General features: G+C 39.6%; 1 protein-coding gene across 7 annotated transcripts in view; it reads left to right on the top strand.

Annotated features, from left to right (window-relative positions):
• bsna (bassoon presynaptic cytomatrix protein a) overlaps nt 1–16460 on the top strand; it is a 197031-nt gene that overhangs the window by 167855 nt on the left and 12716 nt on the right. For 5 of the 7 annotated variants that reach the window (XM_057858307.1, XM_057858290.1, XM_057858341.1 and 2 more), the window contains 3 exons: nt 594–690; nt 2367–2498; nt 2581–2636. In XM_057858307.1, the coding sequence (XP_057714290.1) occupies nt 594–690; nt 2367–2498; nt 2581–2621 (270 nt within the window). In that variant the 3' untranslated portion in view covers nt 2622–2636. The remainder of the gene's footprint in view (nt 1–593; nt 691–2366; nt 2499–2580; nt 2637–16460) is intronic. The other 2 variants (XM_057858314.1, XM_057858297.1) reach the window with 1 other exon arrangement.

The following is a 16460-nucleotide window of genomic DNA, read 5'->3' as shown; positions in this document are numbered from 1 at the left end:
AAAATACACACAGCTCTGTAACAAACCAATCTGATCACCGGCAGAATGTGACAAAATCATGCCAGTCGTCATACTAGCTTCGGTTGCTAGCTAGCACAGTTATTCTCCCAGTCCAAGCCCAATCGCGTGACTTCGTAGGTCAAAACATGAACTAAATATTATAGATTTTTAAATCAGTGGAGATAATATATTTGTTTCTTATAACATATTTTAGTAAAAGAGAACAATTGTGGCTCATTAGAGTCTACAAGTCTTAAAGTCCGAGGTTCCCTTTAAGAAAATTATATAAAGGTGCGTGTGTTGCTATATTAATGAAATGTAACAAGTGCGTTTATTTGTTATTCATCTTTGGAAATAATAGCTTTACCACAGGAATTGGCTTGAAATGGTTTCTCTTTTTTGGAAAGTATTTCACGAGCTCTAGATTCATTTCATTTCTTCATTTGACATATCGTACCATGGCCCTGCCATATCAGGGTGTGTTGTATTGTGAGTTTTAGTGTCTCATCCCAGCACGGTAAGTGAAGATGACTAACCAGAAAGTGAAGAATACAAATATTAACAGTGCATGTACCTCTTTTCGTTGACTTTAGCAGGCTAAGATTGAAACACCTCCAGTGACAGCCATCGGAGCAAAAGCAGCACCTGTCATGGCCTCAAAAGGCGCTCAACCACCACTCACAGGAATAGGTGACGTACACACATTGATTTTACAGTGGTATGAAAAACTATATAAATCTTTTGGAATTTCTCACATTTCTGCATAAAATCACCATGAAACGTGATCTGATCCATGTCAAAATCACACAGATGTAAAAATAGTGTTTTCTTTAACTAAAACCACCCAAACATTTATAGGTTTTCATATTTTAATGAGGATTGCATGCAAACAATGACAGAAGGGGGAAAAATAATTAAGCTAACCCTCTGCCTAAGGAGTCTTAAAGAGCAATTGAAACCAATTTTTACCAAACAATTTAAGTCAGGTGTGTGCCCAAGGTTACGTGCCAAAGACGGCTCGCGAAGGGCGTAACATAAAACAAGCCACACAAATGTACGAGTGGACACAACTTTATTTACAGAACAATCAAACTCGCAATGAATATGTACAGAATGCCGACGAAGCGTGACTTCAGGGTAGGCCCGGGCCAAAACAACAAACAAAAGGAACTACACTTAAACCCCACCCGCTAACTAAACCCTGATCATGTAAAAGGAACAAAGAAAAGACAGCTTCTAACTTAACTTCCTACTCTATACAAAACAGGAGAAAACGGGTTGAACAGAAATGGCGACTTACCCTTACTTGCTTCAGTGCTCTTATTTACAGTGGTGAACAAAAACGATCCAATAATGAATAAACACAAAAGATCTCACCGAAACAGCGGGAGTGTATCAAACTAGCGATCAAATGCAAACAAGCGTGAATGGCGAGCAAAGAGCTGGCGAGGAGGACCGCGGCAGAATGCTGTCAAATACGACCTCATAGAGCGTTGGCAGCGGCAGGTTCTTGAAGCTTGCCGCCTTTTTCTTGGTCAATCAGCGGCGGCAGCGACGTCGGTCCGTCCTGCGTCGATCAGCTGTCGTCACAGTGGGAGGGGAAGCAGCCAGCTGTTGGAGGCGACGATCAGCTGACTGGAAGAATCTCAGAAAATTAACTATTAAACGGCCAGGGCTGTCACACCAATCACTGATGAATGGTTTAAAGCTGCCCTGCCCACTATAAAACGCGGAACTGGTAAGAATTGTCTTGATGAGAATCATTGTCTGAACTGCATCATGGCTCGGTCAACGAGCTGTCTGAAAACCTGCGAGCAAGGATTGTTGATTTTCATAAAGACTCACTACTGAAGAAATTAACGCCGTTAGTAACGCCGTTATATTTAACGCCGTTATTAACAACACTGTGGTTCACATACTTATTTTTCCCCCTTCTGTCATTGTTTGCATATTATCCTTATTAAAATATGAAAACCTGGAAATGTTTGGGTGATTTTAGTTAAAGCAGACACTGTTTTTTCTTCTGTGTGATTTTGAAAAAGATGAAATCATTAGATGGTGATTTTATGCAGACAAGTGAGAAATTCCAAAATGTTCAGATACTTTTTCATACCACTATAGTGTGCCATTGATAGCCAACCCAGCGTTTACATAATTGCCCGTAATATTTGTTGCATTAATTGATGGTCGCTTTGCTTATTGTTCAAAAGCTAGCATCTATCCACCATACTTATATTGATTGGTAAAAATGCTAAAAATAAGTACGGTCGTTAAGATTAGCGGCTTTGGGATTTGGTTTAGGGTTGACTGATCCTCATCCATGGTTCCTTAAACCCCCATCTTTTCAATTATCATCTTCCGGACAGGCTCCAAAGCCGCTCCGAGGCCGGGCGGCATAGGCAGCGCGGCCGCGGGTCAGCCAGGCATGGAGGGTGACAGCATGTTGTCCAAGATCTTACCGGGAGGAGCTGCCGAGCAGGCTGGAAAACTGGGGGAAGGTATTATCACAAACTCATTGCATTAGAGCATATTTATGAATTCAATTATTCCTTTAACAACACACTATTTTTTAATTCCTAGCTATATCCGGCTTTGGCAAGAAGTTCACCTCCTTCTTCTAAAGTGCTATGTTTAAGGTGTGTATATTCTTTCAAGCTCAGTGTTTAATTATGATTAAACAGACTTGTTCAAAATGTGAAATGCTTCAAGTAGTGCTAATACTAGATAATGTTGTAGTGTCTGTAATAGGGGTGTGACAAAATATCGAAATGGTGATATATCGTGATACTTTGTATGCCAAAAGGTTATCGATATGGTCCTGCAAGAATCGAGATATCATTTTTAAAATGTTTCAATGTCTTAAAAAAAAAAAAAAACAACTGTATGTATGTATGTATATATATATATATATATATATATATATATATATATATCAGTGGGGAGAACAAGTATTTGATACACTGCCAAATACTTGTATCAAATACTTGTTCTCCCCACTGTATATATATAAATATTATATACATATATACATATACAGTGGGGAGAACAAGTATTTGATAAATATTATATACATATATACATATACAGTGGGGAGAACAAGTATTTGATACACTGCCAAATACTTGTATCAAATACTTGTTCTCCCCACTGTATATACATATATATATATATATACACACACATATACATATATATACATATATACACACATATATACACATATACATATATGTATACATATATATATATATACATATATATACATATATACACACACATATACAGTGTATATACAGTGGGGAGAACAGCGGGACCCCGGCAATCCGGCAAAAAGTGAAATTTTCCACGCACCGCTTCACACACGCGGACCTGTGTGTACCGATTACACTCAACCCCCCCGAAAACATTTGCTGCCAATCCGGGTCACGACACCAATGTAACTGGTGTGAAACGCACCATGCCCCGATGCGGTCTGCTCCCCCCTCTGACCAGGCCGGGACGCGAACCCACGCCACACGATGCGCTCACTCGGCAGGTGGAGACACGAACCGCTGAGCCATAAGTTCGAGCCAACGGCTCAGCTGCTAGTGTACCCACATGAAGGAATCGGAAGTGAAGTTTTCCACGCACCACTTTACCCAAACGGGCCTGCGTGTAGCCGTTACAATGACTCCATTTTGAAAGGTTTAAAGAAGTTGACAATTTTCCCAGGTCGACAGTAAAGACGTCCCGATCGATCGGGTCCGATCACGTCATTTTCAAAGTATCGTAATCGGCAAAAAAATATCGGACTGGCCTTTTTTTAATATGTATATTTTTTTTATTTAAATCGTTTTCTAATTGTATTTAACGTTACAGATAAAATGTCTTACACTCATCCAGAGTAGTTTTGGCTTAAAGTAGGGCTATCAAATTTATTGCGTTAACGGCGGTAATTAATTTTTTTGAATTAATCACGTTAAGTAATTAACGCATGCGCTGCACGACCCACTCACGCATTGTCGCGTTCAATCTATAAAGACACCGTTTTACCTATAGATAGCGCTAAAAGGCAGCGTATAATGAGTAGAGAGAACTTTGACAGCCTTTGGAGCCATTCATATGTGGCTAGAGCCTTACAATACCTCTCTCAGCAATTAAAAATAACATGGGAGGCAATGTGGGGAAGTAAGGTAGTAGTTGATCTTTTTCTTAACACCCTATGTTCTTTCCCAACGCAGAGAAGATATATCAATTGGTGCCCCTACGCACAGTTATGGTTACACTTCCCATCATGCATTTGGGCAGAAGTTAAATGGCTGCAGTATCATTTACTGAAAGCTCAACAAATACACTAGATGGCAATATTTAGTGACAATATACAAAGTCACATTTATCCTTTAAGAATTACAAGTCTTTCTAACCGTGGATCCCTCTCACAGAAAGAATGTTAATAATGTAAATGCCATCTTGAGGATTTATTGTCATAATAAACAAATATAGTAGTTATGTACTGTATGTTGAATGTATATATTCGTCCGAGTTTTAGTCATTTTTTTCTTAATGCATTGCCAAAATGTATATGATCGGGAAAAATTATCGGGAATGATTGGAATTGAATAGGGAGCAAAAAAAAAAAAGCAATCGGATCGGGAAATACTCAAACTAAAACGATCGGGATCAGATCGCGAGCAAAACAACATGATCGGAACAACCCTAGTCGACAGCGATCAAAATGGCAAGGCGAAACAGAAACACTCAGGCGAGGAGGCAAACTCATTCAGAGGTCACCATGTCAGAAGTCAACAAAAGGTTCCCGAGAAAAATGAAAACGCTTAGTTATATATTGTGTTTTTTAAGGCTCTCGGAGCGGAGGCCATGGGCAGGAAGAAGGGTGTGTTTGGGATAATTGTCTGTTTGTGGATTGGACAGGAAGATTCGGGAGTTACTGTTGTCCGGGCAACGAGTGTTGTGGATTTTGCCACCTCGGCGTCAAAGGGGCTCTTGGAGTCTTGTCAGTCGTGTTATCAGTTGGATATCGGGCATTGTCTGGTGCTCCTTGTGTTAGTACAGAGTGTCCCGAGAACTGATTGAGAGAGTTGGTGCTGTCAATCTTTATAAGAAGGCGTCGTATATCTTTTATGCCCTATATTCTGGTTATTTTCCTTAAACTATGGTATAAGGGCTATTTATTTTATATTTGGTGTGTTAGAGTAATACAAACAGTTAAACTTGCCTACGGGAAAAGGTACTATCTCCTTCAGTGTGAAGTCCAAAATGGATTTGACGTCTCTCGTTGTCAGCCATGTTAGTTTGAAATGTGAAGCTCTTGGACATCAGACCCTGCCTTTCTGAGATAGAAAAAGTATCAAGGCTTATTTTTAGATTTTTCAAAAGGACGGTAGCTATTCCTGACTTGTGAAAATCATCATTAACCCCAAACTGTCCCGATTGATTATACTTTTCTGTTTCTAACACATAAATTATTGTTTTTTTTCTCCTAACAACACTCTTAATGAATGCCCTGAACAGAGTCATATTTCCACTTAAATGTGTGTGGACACTGACAGAACTATCTCACTAGATTATTTCTATGTTCAGTCTCCAGAATATTTGTTTTTAACAAAATTGAGTCAAGGAAGCAAGAGCACAGAGAGTTAACCAGTTCAAGCACGGGGAGATCTTGCAAATTCTATGCTAGAAAGCAATGGTGGGTGGTGGTCTTCAATCAGGGGAAGCTCAAAGAGTGTCCGTCTGTGAGTGCTTTGTGACGGTGGAGGGGCTGCTCACTAGGGAAAGAAATTGGAGTGCCTGAAGTCAAGTCTCTAAATACAGTGGGGCAAATAAGTATTTAGTAGGGTTGTTCCGATCATGTTTTTTTTGCTCCCGATCCGATCCCGATCGTTTTAGTTTGAGTATCTGCCGATCCCGATATTTCCCGATCCGATTGCTTTTTTTTTTTGCTCCCGATTCAATTCCAATCATTCCCGATAATTTTTCCCGATCATATACATTTTGGCAATGCATTAAGAAAAAAATAAATAAAACTCGGACGAATATATACATTCAACATACAGTACATAAGTACTGTATTTGTTTATTATGACAATAAATCCTCAAGATGGCATTTACATTATTAACATTCTTTCTGTGAGAGGGATCCACGGATAGAAAGACTTGCGACTAAATATTGCCATCTAGTGTATTTGTTGAGCTTTCAGTAAATGATACTGTAGCCAGGCCCTATTGCATGATGGGAAGTGGAACCGTGACTGTGCGTAGTGTTACCAATTGATATATCTTCTCTGCTTTGGGAAATAACGCAAGGTGTTAAGATAAAGATCAATTGCTACCTTGCTTCCCCAGACTGCTTCCCATGATGTTTCTAATCGTAGGGAGAGGGATTGTAAGGCTTTAGTTAATTAAAAAAAGGCTCCAAAGGCTGCCAATATTCACTCTACTCATTTTACGCAGCCTTTTAATCTCTCTCTAAAGATAAAACGGCGCCATTACAGATTGAGCGCGACAATGCGTGAGTGGGTCATGCAACGCATGCATCAATTGCATTACATATTTTAACGTGATACATTTTTAAAACAATTAATCACAGCCGTTATCGGGATGAATTTGATAACTCTACCTTTAGCCTAAAGACTCTGGATGAGTAACATATTATGTCTGTAACGTTAAGTACAATTAGAAAACGATTTAATTAAAACTATATATATATTAAAACAAGGCATGGCCGATATTTTTTTGCCGATTCCGATACTTTGAAAATGATGTGATGGGACCCGATCGATCGGGATGCCGATCGATGGGAACATCTCTAGTATTTAGTCAACCACTAATTGTGCAAGGTCTCCCACTCGAAAATATTAGAGAGGCCTGCAGTTGTCAACATGGGTAAATATCAACCATGAGAGACAGAATGTGGAAAAAAATGCAGAAAATCACATTGTTTGATTTTTAAAGAATTAATTTGCAAATCATGGTGGAAAATAAGTATTTGTTCAATACCAAAAGTTCATCTCAATACTTTGTGATGTACTCTTCGTTGGCAATAACGGAGCATTTGGATGATCGAGAAGAGGAATGGGAGAATGTGTTATGGCCTGAACATGTACTTTCTTCAGCAGGGGGACACGTCTGGCAGTGCAAGATTTGAGTCCCTGGCGGTGCATTGTGTTACTGATAGTCGCCTTTGTTACTGTGGTCCCAGCTCTCTGTAGGTCGTTCATTAGGTCCCCCCGTGTGGTTCTGGGATTTTTGCTCACCGTTCTTGTTGTCATTTTGACGCCACTGGGTGAGGAGGGAGTTGAAAGTCCGTCTTGCCCAACAACAGCCCCAAAACATCACTGCTCTAGAGGAGATCTGCATGGAGGAATGGGCCAAAATACCAGCAACAGTGTGTGAAAAGCTTGTGAAGAGTTACAGAAAACGTTTGGCCTCCATTATTGCCAACAAAGGGTACATAACAAAGTATTGAGATGAACTTTTTGTATTGACCAAAAACTTATTTACCACCACGATTTGCAAATTCATTCTTTAAAAATCAAACAATGTAATTTCCTGTTGTTTTTTTTCCCACATTCTGTCTCTCATGGTTGAGGTTTACCCATGTTAACAATTACAGGCCTTTCTAATATTTTCAAGTGGGATAACTTGCACAATTAGTGGTTGACTAAATACTTATTTGCCCCACTGTACAAGCAGCTAAAATAGGATAAAATACCAGAAATAGTCGTTTTTAACAAAAACAAGTGTTGCTAGGATGAGGATGAAAGTCTCTGGTTCAACTCAGAACAACGGAATCAAAATTGAAAAATACACAGATCTTAATATGACAAGATCGCTGATTGCGTCATTTGGCTGTCAATCAAAAAGGGAGGGACAGCACACGTTAGAGGATTTGGAGATAAAGTCAGAGAGGCCAGACTGAGGTAGTTTGAGCATGTCCAGAGGAGAGTTAGTGAGTACGGTGGTACGACGAAAAAGTATCTGAACCTTTTGGAATTTCTCACATTTCTGCATTAAATCACCATCAAATGTGATCTGATCTTTGTCAAAATCACGCAGATGAAAATACACTGTCTGTTTTAACTAAAACCAGCCAAACATTTATAAGTTTTCACATTTTAATGAGGATAGCATGCAAACAATGACATAAGGGCGAAAAATAAGTAAGTGAACCCTCTGCCTAAGGAGACTTAAAGAGCAAATGAAACCAATTTTTACCCAGACATTTTAAGTCAGGTGTGTGCCCAATCACTGATGAGAGGTTTAAAGCGGCCCTGCCCACTATAAAACACACACCTGGTAAGAAATGTCTTGATGAGAAGCATTGTCTGATGTGCATCATGGCTCGGTCAAAAGAGCTGTCTGAAGACCTGCGATCAAGGATTGTTGATTTGTATAAAGTTGGGAAAAGATACAAAACCATTTCTAAAAGTCTGAATGTTAATCAACAGTCAGAGAAGTTGTCTACAAATGAATGAATGAATGAATGGATGAATGAATGAATGAAATGTTAATTGTCATCGTCATCGTTATCATTGAAAGTTAGAAAATGTGAAATAATTTGCCCAAAGAAAGAGAGAATCATTGACAGTCACAAAATATGGAATAATTTGCCCGAACAGACCGAATAGAATAGGGTTTGGCACTGTTGCTTCTCTCCCAAGGACTGGCCGTCCACCAAAAACGACGCCAAGATTTCAGCGCAGAATACTCAGAGAGGTAAAAAAGAACCCTAGAGTGTCTGCTGAAGACTTAGAGAAATCACTGGCACAGTCCAATATCTCTGTGCACACATCAACTATATGTAAAACAATGGCCAAGAATGGTATCCATGGGAGGACTCCACAGAGGAAGCCACTGCTGTCGAAAGAAAACATTGTTGCTCGTTTAATGTTCGCAAAAAGGCACTTGGACACTCCACAGAAGTTTTGGCAAAATATTTTGTGGACCGATGAAACCAAAGTTGAATTGTTTGGGAGTAATACACAATGTCATTTGTGGAGGAGAAATGGAACAGTTCTCCAACATCAACACCTCATCCCCACCGTGAAGAATGGTGGAGGGAGCATCATGATTTGGGGCTGTTTTGCTTCCTCAGGGCCTGGACATTTTGCAATCATAACTGGAAGAATGAATTCAAAAGTTTTGCTGGAAAACCTGAGACCATCTGTCAGACAAATGAAGCTAAAAAGAGGATAGATGCTGCAAAAAGACAAATTATCCAAAACACAAAAGTAAATCAACTTCAGAATGGTTTCAGAAGAACAAAATACATGTTCTGGAGTGGCCAAGTCAAGAGTCCAGACTTGAAGCCCTTTGAGATACTGTGGCATGACCTAAAGACAGTGATTCATGCCAGATTTCCCAGGAATCTGACTGAACTACAGCAGTTTTGTTGAGAAGAATGGGCCAAGATTATTCCTGATTGATGTTCCAGACTGATTTGCAGCTACAGGAAGTGTCTAGTTGAAGTTATTGCTACCAAAAAGGGGGTGGGGAGCACAAAATATTAAATGTGATGGTTCACTTACCATGTTCCCCCCTTCTGTCTTTGTTTGCATACTATCCTCATTAAAATATGAAAACCTATAAATGTTTTGGTGGTTTTAGTTAAAGCAGAGTTTTTTTCATCTGTGTGATTTTAACAAAGATCAGGTCATATTTGATGGTGATTTATGCAGAAATGTGAGGAATTCCAAAAGGTTCAGATACTTTTTCATACCACTGTAAGCCCATTTACAGTCCCTGACAAAAGTCTTGTCGCTTATCCATTTTGTAGAAACAATTGCTAATTACCTGACTTAATTATTCAATCGGTTTCAGAAATGGCTCATATGAACGCTAAGACCCTCCCAAATGATGTTGAATGTACATAGATTTGTTTCACTGAAAAAAGATTTATCATATAATGAAGACATAAAGGCCAAATTTTGGAAAGACCAAAGTTTTGTCGCCTATAGAAAGTAGTGTGAAAATTGAACAAAAATACAAATACAAAAATATGTTACATAACATCGCGAATTAAGTAGTGGTGCTGTGTGATCCAAATTTAATATTTTGTATGACTTCCATGGGCTTCGGCGAGGATTCATACAATTTATTGATGAAGTCATCAGGAACATCAAAGAAGGCAGTCTTATGCCTCCCAGAGTTCATTATCATTATTGGGTTTCGTCTTCCATGCTTCCTGTTTCATCCTACCCCAGACATGTTCAATGGTGTTCATGTCTGGTGACTGGGCTGGCCAGTCCTGGAGGATCTTGATTTTCTTTGCCTTGAGGAACTTTGAGGTAGAGATTGAAGTATGCGATGGAGCATTATCCTGCTGCAGAATTTGTCCCTTTTTATGGTTAGGAATGTAAAAGGCAGCTAAGATTTGTTGATATTTCAGACTATTTATCTTGCCTTCCACCCTGCAGATCTCTCAGGGTAAAGACAATTTTTCAAAAAATGTGTGGCATATCCCATGGCCAACAGCGCGTCAAAAGGATGGACGCTGGAAAAGTGGCAAAAGGTGGATTTTTCAGATGAATCTTCCATTAAATTACACCACAGTCGCCGCAAATATTGCAGGAGACCTACTGGAGCCCCCATGGATCCGAGATTCACTCAGAAAACTGAAGTTTGGTGGTGGCAAAATCATGGTCTGGGGTTACATCCAGTATGGGGGTGTGCGAGAGATCTGCAGGGTGGAAGGCAACATAAATAGTCTGAAATGTCAACAAATCTTAGCTGCCTCTTACATTCCTAACCATAAAAAGGGACACATTCTGCAATAGCATGGTGCGCCATAGCATACTTCAATCTCTACCTCAATTTTCCTCAAGGCAAAGAAGATCAAGATCTTCCAGGACTGGCCAGCCCAGTCACCAGACATGACCATCATTGAGCATGTCTGGGGTAGGATGAAAGAGGAAGCATGGAAGACGAAACCCAAGAATGTTGATGAACTCTGGGAGGCATGCAAGACTGATTTCTTTGATGTTCCTGATGACTTCATCAATAAATTGTATGAATCCTTGCCAAACCGCATGGATGCACTCCTTCAAACCCATGGAAGTCGAACAAAATATTAAATTTGGATCTCACAGCACCACTACTTATTTCACTTATGTTATGTAACATATTTTTGTATTTGAAGTACATTTTTTGTTCAATTTTCACACTACTTTCTGTAAGCAACAAAACTTTTGTTTTGATTCAAATGATAAATCTTTTTTCAGTGAAACAAATATATTTTTGTACATTCAACATCATTTGGGAGGGTCTTAGCTTTCATATGAGCCATTTTTGAAACCAATTGAATAACTAAAAGTCAGGTTATTAGCAATTGCTTCTACAAAATGGTTAAGCGACAAGACTGTATATAACAGCTTACAGTCTCAACTAGGCCTGAACGATATTGGAAAAAACTATTGCTGCAATATTTGGGGGGTTTGCGATATTATATTGCGATATAATGAAATTTTCACTAGATGACTTGAATAGCTGTTTGGAAAGACTTTGGATGACTCACAATGACCAGTGTACAGTGATCCCTCATTTTTCGCGGTTAATGGGGACCAGAACCCACCACGATAAGTGAAAAACCGCGAAGTTGCGCCCCCCAATTTTTATTTTTTTGTGTGTGTGCTCAATGTATTTATTCAGATTTAGGCATGTTTTTTTTCCTCACTTTTTCCCCAAAGTATGATTTTAATAAATGTGCATATATATATATATATATATATATATATATATATATATATATATACAGGGGTGCACATAATTTTTTTGCCCAGGTTCTCAGAGGAGGACCTGGAGATGTGACTTGGTCCTCATTGAGCTTGAGAGCCGACCCGCCTGACGCGATAAATTTATGACAAGCTTTACTTAGAGCCAATTAACTTTAATTAATTATATTAACAATTAATGCTTGATTAACATCAACTGGCACAACAAAATTGCCATTACTTTGAAGAGAAATGTGAAGAAATAAAAAGCACCAATTCAAAATAAAGGGTATTATGCGGCTCCCACATTAACTCCAAGCCTTTTTAAAAGTGGGATGTCCTCCTCATGAGACCTCATTGAACGTGCATGTTTAGCTTTGTAAAATGCGGGCAAAAACATGTTTGTCAGTGCATGTCGTTGTTCATTACCTTTATTCCGCCACTTGTCCATAGGGCAAGTGGGGTCCTGTTTGACATCGATAGTTTGTTTTATTGCCACATGCGCTGTTTTTTTCGTCCTTTTCAAAGTTTGGATGGCGGAAATTCTTTGACCCTACATAAAATGTGCTGCTCTTATCGGCGACATTGTGATTCTAACGGCACATTTTGTACCGCATTTCCGTGCGAGCCCCATTTGCTTGTAGCCATGGTACCTCCTGTAGCCACTTTTCAGCAAAAGTCCTTTTTTTCGGTAGCTCCGGTGACGTCTCTGTCGTCTGTCTGTCTTTTGACGGGGGTGGGGGAACACGGAAGTAATTACTCAGTGTGGCCTGCCTCTTTGACGATTTGAGAAGTTATTTTCTCGTGTCCGCCGCAGCCATTGGTACGCTGTTGAGGGCCAGCGCGTTTGTCTACGTCCAGTACGCATGCGCGCATGCGGGCCACTTATGTGCACCCCTGTATATATATATCAGGGGTCACGTTATCCGAATATTTTCTGTCGTTGACCGGTTTTTTACAACGGTGACGGAAAAAACTGAAGTCCATCTGTCATTTTGACAGGTTGCAATTCACACCCCAGACCACAGGGTGGCGAGTGAGCATATTAATTAGCTATTGTCTCTGTTGATGCATGACATCGGACCTTACTCGGAAAAATGTCAAGGCAACGGAGTGTCCGAAGTTTCTTCAAAAAGCCCCAAAACGACAATGGTGTTGATAAAAGAGGTGAAAAAAGAGGGACTGATGCAGTGAAGGATGACAACGAATCAAGTGAATCGCCGGTTCACTCCTCACTGCGGCGAGCAGTTGAAAACGACGCCAATTACCAAGAAGGGCAGAACTGGTAACACGGTGAAAGCGGCATAAAGCCAAAAAAGCGGACCAGACTAGCCAGAGCCTGAAATTATTTCAAGGAAAATATGGAGGGTGCCACCACTGTGTGTACTCTTTTTGCTAAGCTGAGCTCGCATACCACGGTAGCACGTCGGCTATGAACAAACACTTGATGCGCCGTCACCCAGGTGTATTTCGAAAGACAACAGGAAACAACAAGCTAGCGGATTGTAAGTCCATACAACTTTCTAACGATTTTTTAAAAAATTGGAAGTTGCCTTTATGTGCGTCGTATCAACGTGCATTTTTATTTAATAATAATAATAAATAAATAAATAAATATATATATTAGGGCTGTCAAACGATTAAAATTTTTAATCGAGTTAATTACAGCTTAAAAATTAATTAATCGTAATTAACCGCAATTAATCGCAATTCAAACTATCTATAAAATATGCCATATTTTTCTGTAAATTATATATATTCTGTAAAATAAATTGTTGGAATGGAAAGATAAGACACAAGATGGATATATACAGTGGGGAGAACAAGTATTTGATACACTGCCAATGGGAAAATCCATTGACAGTGTATTAAATACTTGTTCTCCTCACTGTAAATTCAACATACGGTACTTAAGGACTGTAGTGGGCATTTCACTCTACTGTCATTTAAATCTGTCAATGCTGTCCTCACTCCGAAGCGTCTACTTTTTCCAAAGCTAGACAGCTAGTGAACGACGCCTTAATAATCAGACTTCTTCCTTTTTCATCTGATTTATTAATAAAATAGTCTCAAACCATTGTCCTCTTTAGGCCGTCATAAAACTACAAAAAAAAAAAGTACACAAGCATTGCATTAGCAACAACGTTAGCTTAGCACGCTATACGGGTTCACTAAACATAAACAAAAAGCGTCTTATACAAAAAATAGAACATTTCACTTACTAACATAATATGTACATTCTTTACAACAACCATACTTACGGACAAATCTTGTCCAAGGATCATATAAGCACAACATTACAACGTATATGAACTGGCAAGAAAAAAAATAAACCATGTCGCAAAGCGACCACAAGAGTTCGCTGTTGTGCTGCAGCACAAAAAGCCTTGCTGTGAAACTTACCAAAAGGCAGAATACTGTCTGAGCGGGACATGTGCGTTAATTACGTCAAATATTTTAACGTGATTAATTTAAAAAATTAATTACCGCGCGTTAACACGATAATTTTGACAGCCCTAATATATATATATATATATATATATATATATATATATTACTGGTGTCAACAATAATCGATGCGGCGATGCATCCCGATGCGGGCCATGGACGATGCGATTCGATGCGGGCAACAAGCCGAATCGATTCAGCACATATTAAAATATATAAGTCCGTTCAAAAATCTTCCAGTGATGCAATGGATTTGGTTTCCCCATTTGTATTATTATTCTCATGTTTACCTGTAGAGGGAGCTATTGTACAAGCAATGCAGGAGGGACGAGGAACTCAAATCTGTTTCCTCACGGGAGTAACGTCACAGACATGCGCAATTGCGCAGTGGCACTCAAGAAAGCAGAGATAAGACATACTAACAATGGCTGAAGCGGTGAAAGAGGAAGCGCGAAAGATTACTGACGCACCAAAGACATTGAAAGCAGGCATATGGAGACATTTTGGCTTCTATGAGGTTGGTGGGAAACTTGACCAAACTTATGCGGTGTGTAAAAAATGAAAGACTGCTAGTGTGTGTAAAAAAAAAAAAAAAAAGAAAGCCCTGGTCTCATTCAAAGCCCTAATTAAATGCTGTGATGTTTTTTTATTATTTTTATATATATTACTATTTTCATTTAACTACAACCAGGAATGACACAAGAGCCTATAAAAAGGTGTTTAATGTCTGACCGCTTGTGTTGCCTCATGATTCACGAAAAATATGCTTTGCTTTAGCATTTTAATGCATCCCAGGCTTTAATGCATCGTGATGCATTGCCGAATCGAACCGAATCGAATCGTGGCCCTCTTAATCGAATCGAATCGAATCGAATCGAATCGTGGCCCTCCGAATCGTAATCGAATCGAATCGTGAGGTCAGTGCCGATGCACACCTCTAATATATATATATATATATATACAGTGCCTTGCAAAAGTATTCGGCCCCCTTGAACCTTGCAACCTTTCGCCACATTTTAGGCTTCAAACATAAAGATATAAAATTTTAATTTTTTGTCAAGAATCAACAACAAGTGGGACACAATCGTGAAGCGGAACAAAATTAATTGGATAATTTAAACTTTTTTAACAAATAAAAAACTGAAAAGTGGGGCGTGCAATATTATTCGGCCCCCTTGCGTTAATACTTTGTAGCGCCACCTTTTGCTCCAATTACAGCTGCAAGTCGCTTGGGGTATGTTTCTATCAGTTTTGCACATCGAGAGACTGACATTCTTGCCCACTCTTCCTTGCAAAACAGCTCGAGCTCAGTGAGGTTGGATGGAGAGTGTTTGTGAACAGCAGTCTTCAGCTCTTTCCACAGATTCTCGATTGGATTCAGGTCTGGACTTTGACTTGGCCATTCTAACACCTGGATACGTTTATTTTTGAACCATTCCATTGTAGATTTGGCTTTATGTTTTGGATCATTGTCCTGTTGGAAGATAAATCTCCATCCCAGTCTTGTGCAGATACCAACAGGTTTTCTTCCAGAATGTTCCTGTATTTGGCTGCATCCATCTTCCCGTCAATTTTAACCATCTTCCCTGTCCCTGCTGAAGAAAAGCAGGCCCAAACCATGATGCTGCCACCACCATGTTTGACAGTGGGGATGGTGTGTTCAGGGTGATGAGCTGTGTTGCTTTTACGCCAAACATATCGTTTTGCATTGTGGCCAAAAAGTTCAATTTTGGTTTCATCTGACCAGAGCACCTTTTTCCACATGTTTGGTGTGTCTCCCAGGTGGCTTGTGGCAAACTTTAAACGAGACTTTTTATGGATATCTTTGAGAAATGGCTTTCTTCTTGCCACTCTTCCATAAAGGCCAGATTTGTGCAGTGTACGACTGATTGTTGTCCTATGGACAGACTCTCCCACCTCAGCTGTAGATCTCTGCAGTTCATCCAGAGTGATCATGGGCCTCTTGGCTGCATCTCTGATCAGTTTTCTCCTTGTTTGAGAAGAAAGTTTGGAAGGACGGCCGGGTCTTGGTAGATTTGCAGTGGTCTGATGCTCCTTCCATTTCAATATGATGGCTTGCACAGTGCTCCTTGAGATGTTTAAAGCTTGGGAAATCTTTTTGTATCCAAATCCGGCTTTAAACTTCTCCACAACAGTATCTCGGACCTGCCTGGTGTGTTCCTTGGTTTTCATAATGCTCTCTGCACTTTAAACAGAACCCTGAGACTATCACAGAGCAGGTGCATTTATACGGAGACTTGATTACACACAGGTGGATTCTATTTCTCATCATCGGTCATT

This window comes from Corythoichthys intestinalis, chromosome 2 (genome assembly GCF_030265065.1).
Source record: "Corythoichthys intestinalis isolate RoL2023-P3 chromosome 2, ASM3026506v1, whole genome shotgun sequence".
Lineage (NCBI taxonomy): Eukaryota > Metazoa > Chordata > Actinopteri > Syngnathiformes > Syngnathidae > Corythoichthys > Corythoichthys intestinalis.
Note: the sequence above shows the minus strand (reverse complement) of the source record. Positions and strands in the feature narration are given on the sequence as shown.